The sequence below is a fragment of the Centruroides sculpturatus genome, unplaced genomic scaffold (genome assembly GCF_000671375.1).
Source record: "Centruroides sculpturatus isolate CEXI.00-Female unplaced genomic scaffold, Cexi_2.0 scaffold402, whole genome shotgun sequence".
Classification (NCBI taxonomy): Eukaryota; Metazoa; Arthropoda; class Arachnida; order Scorpiones; family Buthidae; genus Centruroides; species Centruroides sculpturatus.
The window spans coordinates 386,762-398,054 of record NW_019384685.1 but is presented as its reverse complement, the minus strand read 5'-3'; the positions used below and the strand labels follow the sequence as shown (position 1 = coordinate 398,054).

At 26.5% G+C, this 11,293-nt stretch overlaps 1 protein-coding gene across 1 annotated transcript in view; it reads right to left on the bottom strand.

Annotated features, from left to right (window-relative positions):
- LOC111627047 (neuroendocrine convertase 2-like) overlaps positions 1–11,293 on the bottom strand; it is a 46,828-nt gene that overhangs the window by 20,958 nt on the left and 14,577 nt on the right. Inside the window, exon 3 of the mRNA XM_023370592.1 lies at positions 9,030–9,161. Within this exon, the coding sequence (XP_023226360.1) occupies positions 9,030–9,161 (132 nt within the window). The remainder of the gene's footprint in view (positions 1–9,029; positions 9,162–11,293) is intronic.

Genomic DNA, 11,293 nt, shown 5'->3' with positions numbered 1-11,293 from the left:
AGTTTACGGACTACGGCTGTTTGAAAGGTTTTCTTCCATAAAATTAATCGATTCTAGACTAATTTGACTCAACATTTCCAAAACACGTATAATTTTTGGGGAATAATCCGTATAAACTATTTTATAAACAAAAAGTTGTAGGATTACTTACCAGTGTGCACCGTTCGACGACGCCATTGCTTAAGCTTGTTTTCGTCGCGGAGCAGCGCACTAAACGGCGGGCGCGTTTTCTGATAAGTTATTTTTCTGCGAAAAATTCGTTGAACTTTGGGGACATCATTAATAGAAATAATTTTTATGGCCGTTGAATAAGAAATGTTTTTTTCACAAGAAATGTATAAAATTACAGTACTGTATTAGACTTACAGTACCTAATTTATATGCTGTACAGACGATAGTAAACTCAACTTACCCGCCGAAACTCTCCATAGCGTGTAAGTATTCGGCTGCACGTCCAGTATTGGTCCAGATTCGACCAATCCTGTCGCGACACGAGTCGGCGATGACGTTTTACCGCATTTTACGAGTTTCTGTTAGTGTCTTTATACGAATACGGTCGCAATTTTTTCGCCGCGATATACGAATCCGCATTATAAGAATCCGCGTTATAGGGGGTCTACTGTATTCATTAAATCCGATTCTATCCGCGATACGACGACACGTTACCACCTCTATCTTCCCACCCTTCGACCTTTAACCAACGAAATTTTATACTGCCTAATTGACCCTACTGCCTAAATTTCCCTGCAAAATTTCAGAAATTTTAGACAAAAGACATAGGAGTTATTATTAATTAAGTTTCAAAGTGAGTGAACAAAATCGTGCCCCCTCCCCATACACACATCCATAAATACAGGAAAAATACCTAACTTTTTTGCATTTCTCGATGCTTTAGGGTGCCACGAGTCAAAAAAGTAAATAAATAAATTTTCGGTGGGGTAATTTTTGACCTATCACTATACACAAGTTCCACGTGTTATCCCTGTGTTATATATAACATGAGAGAAAGTAAAAGTTTTAACAAATTATATATTCACGTATACTTAGATTAATATATAATTCATCAGCATTTTTACAGAATTATGAATTTTGTACAACCATTTTTACATAAATTCATATCAAAATATAAGAACAAAGGTTAATAATATATATTGTGTATATATATATATATGTGTGTGTGTAAATGAATAAATAATGCTTTAAGGTATAAATTATTATGAATTTTTGAATAGTTTGTTGGAATTTTATCAAGATAAATTCCAATTATTTTGATAAAAGTTTGTATAAATTCGAAGAATATTTAAGATTATCCTTCAAGAAAACGAAAAGTTATTTTCAAAAAACACGTAAACAGCGAAACAATTGAAGGGAAAAAAACTAAATAAAAAGTCCAAATAATTGGATAAATGTAAACGTATTTAAAAGCCGACTTGGCTCTTATTATCTTTAAATAATTAATTTAACTTAAAATTGATTCGAAAGATAATTTAGTTTTAAAATATCAAATTAAGTTTTATTGTCTAGTAAGAATGTAAAGCACTAATAAAAATCAATGATAAGGGCATTAACATAATTAAAATTTTATTTAATTTAGTTTAAAATTCTAGAATTTTATCAATTAACTAGATTATAAAATGAGAAAATTTTATTTAAATATATTATTCGAAATTATTTTTGCAGATTTGCGCGCATATCTAAACACATAATATCGATCTCTTAAATAAATATATAGCCTTGTGTTTATTTTATTTTAACTAAATAATTTTTAGATTTATTCTATAAAAAAATAAAATTAAAATTAAAATATTTTACTTCGATTTAAAAGAATTTTTAAGATAAATCTACACTTTTTTTCTTTTAAACAGAATTAACATAATTATAATTAGTTAAAATTTGACACAAAATAAATATTATTGCTGTTTTTTTTTATGTTTTAGATATGTCAAGAACAATTTGAATTTATTTATTTTATTTCACATTATTCATTAAATAAAATAAATGAAGTAAAACTTGTCTGAAACGGAACCATAATAAAACGAATACCTGCCTTAACGGATAAAAGTCTTCGGAACGGAGCGATTTTCCGTGTTAAAAAAAAAAAACTATTCAAAATAGAAACCTGCCAAACCGGAAAAATATTCGATATAGTGCCAGTCCGGTTTACACAGATTTCACTGTACTGTACATAATAACCTGTGTAAACCGGACTGGCACTGTACCGAATATTTTAACCAGTTTGGCAGGTTTCCTTTTTGAACAGGTTTTTTTTTAAACAAAGAAAATCGCCGTGTTCCGAAGAATTTTACCCGTTAAGGCAGGTTTCCTTTTTGAACAGTTTTTTTAACAAAGAAAATCGCTGTGTTCCAAAGTATTTTACCCGTTAAAACAGGTTTACTTTTTGAACAGGTTTTTTTTAACAAAGAAAATCGCTGTGTTCCGAAGTATTTTACCCGTTAAGGCAGGTTTCCTTTTTGAACAGGTTTTACCGTATATAAATTTTAGAACACGAATCCTTAATACCTTAAAGTTCAATCACTAATGAATTTTCCATGATTTTTTATAATTTAAGCAGAGAAGAATAAAGTCTGATTAAGAAAATGGATTGAATTGAGTTGTTTTTCCTCGAGTGAATTCACTTTTGTGATAAAATTTCAGATCCTTCTTCGTGTAAGTTACTGTAACTTATAAATAAACAAGTAGGACTATAATATTTTTTCGTATATATAAATTAATAAAATATTACTGTCCTTTTAAACAGTTTCACGAATTTAATAAATCGATTTACCACTAATCTAGACTTAATTACATTTATTATTATTACTATTTTTCATTTGCTACTTTGAACATTTTTCTTTTGAACTTTTTTAGCTTCAAAAAAGTAAATAATAAATTAAGATAATTATTTTTAAATTCCGTTTTATAATTTTATTCATGAAATTTAATTAAAGATTTTAAGGATAATTAAAAATTTTAAAGTTTAAAAGTAAGGCGATTTTGTATTTTTTTTAATTAAAAAAATACTACTTTCTTAGGAATCGATTCACAATTTGAGGTTAACAGAGAATGGTTAATGAGATAATTTGAATAAAAAAATCGTAAAATAAGACTGGGAATTATTCAAAAAAATCATTATAAAATTAGAAGTTTAATTTAAGTAATTTATTTAGAATCTTGCATTGTATTAATGTTAGAATTTTGAAAAACATGTCCTTGAGTTTCAATACACACACACACTACACTCGCGAGTATAGTGTGTGTGTGTTGTATGTTGTATATTTTACATTGTATGTTGTATGTTTTATATTGTATATTGTAAGGCTATTGCATAATCGTATATCCTTTATTAGGCTGCATTTTGAAAAAGATTGTAGACCTATAAATTCCCACTGTCTGCTTGCCCTTCCATAATCTTGGGAACGAAGTTATATAAATGAAATTTGAGATTAGTTATGGAAATCTTAGGGCAGGAAGCCTCGATTAATTATACATAAATTTCAGGTTTATACCGGAAGTCGCGTGATTTCAATTCAAAATTTTACCCCGAAAGGAGTTAGCTAGATGACCGACACGACTATGCTGCTAATAGGAAAAGTATGATGTACAGGGACAAGCCATTACTAATTTGAGGTGGAAAGCATATATTTTAAATTAAATAAATTAAAAATAGGATTAAAAATTGTAGCTCGGTATTGTGATCGTATCACAATAAATAATTGCTCGTTTATTCTTGCAAATGATGTATTAAGTTTGTAAAAAGATTTATTTAGCTTTTTTCCGAAAATTTTTATAAGATTTAATACATAACATATAGAAATAAGAACTAAAGGAATTATAAACTGAAACAGAGTCAAACCTCTAAATAACGGCCACTGACTAGAACATAAAAGATGTCCGCCGTTTAGAGGTGGCCATTATTGAAGGTACGACGTTATACTAGTCAATACTTTCGTGCAGATCTATGGTTTATTTGTATTTCTTTAGCCATGTAGAAGTTGAACTATCGATCATAAGTGTCATATTAAAGTATCACCATCTGAATTAAAATGTCAATTGGCTACTATAATTTAAATTGCTGTTATAGCACTCCACTCTTACCTAATACTGGAAAATCGTCGTAAAGCGAGCCGTACTAGCACTATTAAACTTAAACGCTATTACTTGAAATTATATTTCTGGAAATAATTTTAACAACGTAATAGCAAACAGAATGGCTAAGATAAACTACTGTACTTAAATACGGAATTTCGTACAATCATAACTTAAAATTCATACAGATAATATAAACGGGGTTTGTATAGCGAGATGTAGTACATTTTTCTTTCTTAAAGAGCAAAAGTTATTGTAACATGGTCACAATGTCGAGCTGCAATTTGTAATCGTATTTTTAAATCATTTAATTTAAAATATATGCTCTCCACCTCAAATTAGTAGTGCTTGCCCCTGTACATCATACTTTTCCTGTTAGCAGCAGAGTCGTGCCGGTCATCATGCTAACTCCTTCCGGGATAAAATTTTGAATTGAAATCACGTGACTTCCGGTTTTACTCGAAGTTCGCATATAGTTAATTAGGGCCTTCTACCACTAAGGTTTCCATTGTCTCATCTTTCATCTATCTAATTCCATTCTCGGGATTAAGGAAAGACAGATGGTCAGACAACAGACGATAGTGGGAATTTATAGGTCTACAATATTTTAAAATTGCAGTCCAATAAATACTAGAAAAATACGAAGCTGGCTTCGATTATATGATTTTATAACTTAAAAGAAAATCAAAAAGTTAAAAAGATTTTAGATAAATCTTTCTTTGTTTAACGAAAAGAAAACATCAATTGAACATATAAAAGCTACTATATGAGCTAAAAACTATTAAAAAAAAAGACTATTTTTAGCTTTATTTCTCTATAATAATTGTATAGAATTCTACAGGCTTACATCTCGGTAATTTGCGAAGATAGACAAATCTTTCTAAATGGATTTTTTCAACTTTTTATCAAGTAATAATTTTAAAAGTTTTATAAATGAGTATATTATTAATATTTTAATATATAAAGTATAACATTTCTAACAAGTCAATATTTTCACTATATTAAACATTTATCTTAACAATTTTTATCAAAAACTCTCAAATTGGATTCAAATACAGTCGAACCTTCAATAACGGCCACCTGTAAATCGCGGTCATTATTTTTCACTAAGTTTTTTTTTTAAAATAAAAATGCGTACAAAATAACCTCCAAACAACGATCATTTTTTAACGTTGTTTAGAGGTTTCACAGCATTAAATTTCTTATGGAAAATATAAATATTTCAGGAAAATTCTGTGATTTTAAATATCATGAAGATAAAAAACATTAAAAAACTTGTAAATATATTTATATATGTATATATTAAAAATTGTTTTCTCAAACTGAATATATTTTTAGTATAAAAATGGAACGAGAAAAATTATTTATTTTCTTTGTATTTTTTGGCATTGTTTCTCTCTGTATTAAAACCTTGACCCTTATAAGTTTACACCCAAACAATGTCTCGACATTATTAAATCTGCTTTATAACTGCATAAATATTACTTATAACGAACAGAATTTAAATGAAGATGTAAAATATCAATAAATATTAATTAAAAAATGAATATTTAATATAATTTTTTTAATCGATTTTTAAATTACGCACGAGCTTCATCACATTAGCAATTCGTTTTACTTTTCTGGTGTTATAACACAAGGTATTAACAAAGTATTGTAATCGTGTCTAATTTAACTATCCGGGTGTTTTGCAATTCTCCACGTTTTGAGACCCCTGAACTCAAAAAAGACAAAAAAAGGGAGAAACTCCCTGGATGTGTCTGGGGATCTTTTTCGTTTAATATCTCAGTGAAGAGTAAAGATTAAGAAACGAAATTTGGCACAGTAACTTGTATATAAGAGGCATTGATGCTGTTAAATTTTAGAGTACGGGACTCGAGAAGATGGGGAGATAGAAGGGATCATGTGCAGTATCTCGTGTGGGATCGGACTTACTTGTTAGTGAAAATATTACAAATTATTGGTATTTGGAATATTTTTTTATAAAACCGTTTGAATGGAAACTCAGCTCGAAAAGAAACAAGAGAAATTTAATTTAATTAATTTTTAAAATTAAATATTTAATCATATATTCTATTTCTTTTCAAATTTTAAATAAATAATTTCATATTAAAATGTCTTTCAAGTATTTATCGATTTATTTTTAATAGTTTTAATCGAATAAATATAAATTTAAACGTTATTTTACACGTTCTAACAGCGTAAATATAAGAAGTAAATAAAATTAATATATTTATTTAAGTCTAAAACAGTTTTTTTTCCTTTTCTTGGGTATAATATAGGGTTGATGACCGAATTGTAAAGGTTGCTTCATGATAATAAAACACGATGTGGGCTGTGACAGATGTCAGCATATCACTTATAACACAATACACTTAACCACCCACAACACACTCCTGAATAAATCAACTAAGAGATTTAAAAGAGATATAACTTTTCATATTCTGCACACGAAAGTCTCTTCATTGATAAAAGCATGAAAATATTAATGCATTATTGTGGCTTTGAGAAGTAGAAGAGATACGACGTTACGCCACTCTTTCTTTAAAAAAATATAAGTTATAGTTTTATATAAAATTCTTTTAAAATCTTCATTTTTAAATTATCTTTGACAAAAATAAACAAGAAAAGATGTGACAAGTAAACAATTCTGCTTTAGTTTCCTTTATTCTGTTGAAATGCTTCCTTAAGCAGAAACATAACATTCAAAAACACTTGTAAATATTACAAATAAATTAATTATAAATATTTCATTTTAAAATGTTTTAAAAAAGCAATATCTTAATGGATAAATCAACAACAGAGCTATAACCTTTAACCTTTAGCTAATTATCATTATGTTGTTTTCATCATTAAGAAACTATAATCCACCTACCATAATAATTAATAAATATTTTAGACTGTAATTAAATATACTTTATAAAATATTACTTCATTAGAGATTAAGATTATATGCCATTAATTACTTTTTACATTAAATTTTATTTTCTTAAATAATTTTAAATGCATACTTACCAAATACCATTGATAAGGAAAATAAGGATCTGTAGGTTCCTGTGACAATTTCCTGTTCTCGACACCTAATCTTAACTGCTTATATCCTCTTTTAACTCTTTTAAAACCTCTTTGTTGAAGTGCTAGTTCCACCTGAAAGAAAAATCAAAATAACAAAACACATGGTTTTATCCCCCACTATGAAATACTGAAGCTTTCTAACAGTACATTAATATTTCATGATTGAAGAGTACATTTCCTTTCAAATGTAAATAATATTATGTGAATTGTTTGTCAGGTCGATTTGACACACATTTACAATTTCAAATTTCAAAATAACTTACTATTGTATTTGATTGCAAAAGCCTACCAGCAGCCGAATGGATAAAACCACAAAACACTGGTAGTCGGTCGTGGGTTCGCGCTTGGCCAACGGGCTGGCCACGTGGAGTTTTCCGTGTTTTCATCAAGCTAGTAACNATATTTAATATAATTTTTTTAATCGATTTTTAAATTACGCACGAGCTTCATCACATTAGCAATTCGTTTTACTTTTCTGGTGTTATAACACAAGGTATTAACAAAGTATTGTAATCGTGTCTAATTTAACTATCCGGGTGTTTTGCAATTCTCCACGTTTTGAGACCCCTGAACTCAAAAAAGACAAAAAAAGGGAGAAACTCCCTGGATGTGTCTGGGGATCTTTTTCGTTTAATATCTCAGTGAAGAGTAAAGATTAAGAAACGAAATTTGGCACAGTAACTTGTATATAAGAGGCATTGATGCTGTTAAATTTTAGAGTACGGGACTCGAGAAGATGGGGAGATAGAAGGGATCATGTGCAGTATCTCGTGTGGGATCGGACTTACTTGTTAGTGAAAATATTACAAATTATTGGTATTTGGAATATTTTTTTATAAAACCGTTTGAATGGAAACTCAGCTCGAAAAGAAACAAGAGAAATTTAATTTAATTAATTTTTAAAATTAAATATTTAATCATATATTCTATTTCTTTTCAAATTTTAAATAAATAATTTCATATTAAAATGTCTTTCAAGTATTTATCGATTTATTTTTAATAGTTTTAATCGAATAAATATAAATTTAAACGTTATTTTACACGTTCTAACAGCGTAAATATAAGAAGTAAATAAAATTAATATATTTATTTAAGTCTAAAACAGTTTTTTTTCCTTTTCTTGGGTATAATATAGGGTTGATGACCGAATTGTAAAGGTTGCTTCATGATAATAAAACACGATGTGGGCTGTGACAGATGTCAGCATATCACTTATAACACAATACACTTAACCACCCACAACACACTCCTGAATAAATCAACTAAGAGATTTAAAAGAGATATAACTTTTCATATTCTGCACACGAAAGTCTCTTCATTGATAAAAGCATGAAAATATTAATGCATTATTGTGGCTTTGAGAAGTAGAAGAGATACGACGTTACGCCACTCTTTCTTTAAAAAAATATAAGTTATAGTTTTATATAAAATTCTTTTAAAATCTTCATTTTTAAATTATCTTTGACAAAAATAAACAAGAAAAGATGTGACAAGTAAACAATTCTGCTTTAGTTTCCTTTATTCTGTTGAAATGCTTCCTTAAGCAGAAACATAACATTCAAAAACACTTGTAAATATTACAAATAAATTAATTATAAATATTTCATTTTAAAATGTTTTAAAAAAGCAATATCTTAATGGATAAATCAACAACAGAGCTATAACCTTTAACCTTTAGCTAATTATCATTATGTTGTTTTCATCATTAAGAAACTATAATCCACCTACCATAATAATTAATAAATATTTTAGACTGTAATTAAATATACTTTATAAAATATTACTTCATTAGAGATTAAGATTATATGCCATTAATTACTTTTTACATTAAATTTTATTTTCTTAAATAATTTTAAATGCATACTTACCAAATACCATTGATAAGGAAAATAAGGATCTGTAGGTTCCTGTGACAATTTCCTGTTCTCGACACCTAATCTTAACTGCTTATATCCTCTTTTAACTCTTTTAAAACCTCTTTGTTGAAGTGCTAGTTCCACCTGAAAGAAAAATCAAAATAACAAAACACATGGTTTTATCCCCCACTATGAAATACTGAAGCTTTCTAACAGTACATTAATATTTCATGATTGAAGAGTACATTTCCTTTCAAATGTAAATAATATTATGTGAATTGTTTGTCAGGTCGATTTGACACACATTTACAATTTCAAATTTCAAAATAACTTACTCTTTAAATGAATTTCCTTTGTATGATTTTTGACATTTGAAACTGGCACTTACCTGTATACAGTTTTTCATTTACTTAAAATCAATATATAATTTTCTTTATTTAAAATTCTTTTTATATGAATTAAATCAGAAATAAATTAAATTTATTCTAAAACAACCTTTCATATACAAAAGTTTCTTCTTGTTATTTAAGTTTAAATGCAGTAAATTAAATTTCATTGATAAATTTATTTATTTGTAATTTTAAAAGCTTTTTAATCATTTTAAATTATCGTAAAGGTAAAAACAACAAGTTTTTATCTACTTTTTTTTATACTTTTAATGATTTTCAATCTTTAAATAATTTGATTTAATTGAAATCTTATAAAATTATTCAATTATCATTAATTGATGCGGATAGAAATTTATTTATTTATCTATTTATTAGCAAATTATCTTTAAAAGCTATTTTTCCAGTTTTTTTACTAATCATTTGGATGTAGTATGAGCAATTATTTACCAATTAGTTAAATTCTATGCTTAAATTATATTTAAAAAATTCTAATTCTAATTTTTTAATTGGAGGCAATTTATTTACTTCTAACTAAAAACTTATTTCACTATAAATTTTTATTATTAAAAAAAAACAGGGGAAAAAATATAAATTTTTAAATAATTTCTATGACATAACCACTTAAATGTTTACATTTTTCTCATTACATAAATTTAAATTCAAAATTAAATTTAATATGATTTTAATCAAACAATAAATCCGTGAAGAAATGACATATATTTATTTTAATCTAATTTTAAAAAATAAATTAAGGAAATAGGACAAATGAATAAAAATAGGATAAAGAAAATATAATAAAAATATTTATGAAATAACAAGATAAAAATTTGAATAGGATATTATCAAGCTAATGTAAGAAAAAACATTAAAGTTTTAAAAAAGTGAAGTAAACTGCATTACAAATATAATAATATTTTAAAATTAGACATTTTACATTGAAAACAATTTACTTTTTTATTTGCTCTCTATTTACACAAATAATGATTTTTCTCTTTACTTGAAAGCTTTAATGTATATAAATTAGAAACTTCATTTGTTACATAATAGAATTTTGTTATAAAATGGATATACAGGATTTAAAAACTAATAAATAATACTATTAAATTAAACTATACATAAAATTTTTTTATTGATAACAAAATGCTGTGACTAAACAAGCAACTCAATATATTTTATTATATCAACATAGTGCTTATTACTGTATAAACACCATAAAAAAAGAACATACTGTGTTTCAATTCATTGTGTTCACAAATAAAACTAGGGAGAAGGATCTCCTATTGTACAAGAAGGCCATTTCATCATCTAAAACCAAATTCTAGTCCCCTTTGAATTCTTTTATTAGATTCAATTCCACTTCTTGTCCTATTATTCCAATAATGTCTTGGGAGATGTGTTTTTAGTTCATTTTGATTTCTGAAGTGCAGTCTGTTGATATTGGACAAGATCTTCAATATGTTCTCTTTCATAATGGAATATTTCCATTTTGTATGTAAGAATTTAAAATTCAATATTTGTACTTTAAGAGATTCACTTTCCTTCCACACATCTATTTATTATAATAATGATTATAGAATTAAAACAAAAATAAAGTAATAAAACTTTATAATTTATATGAAATCATGCATAAAATTATAAAATTGAATTTTACAAAATATATTAAAAAAAATTTTTTTTAAACTAATTTAACCTGATATATATTTAATTTATTTTTTTACTGTAAGCAAAACAAAATAGATTTGCAAATTAATTAAAATAAAAGATTTAATTAATTTAAAATCTGGAAAACATTTTATTAGTTTTTATATTAATGCCTTGTCTTCTAATGTTATAAGATAAACTGTAATTAATTTACAGTTGCTGTAAGAGTAAAAAAAAAAAAAAAAA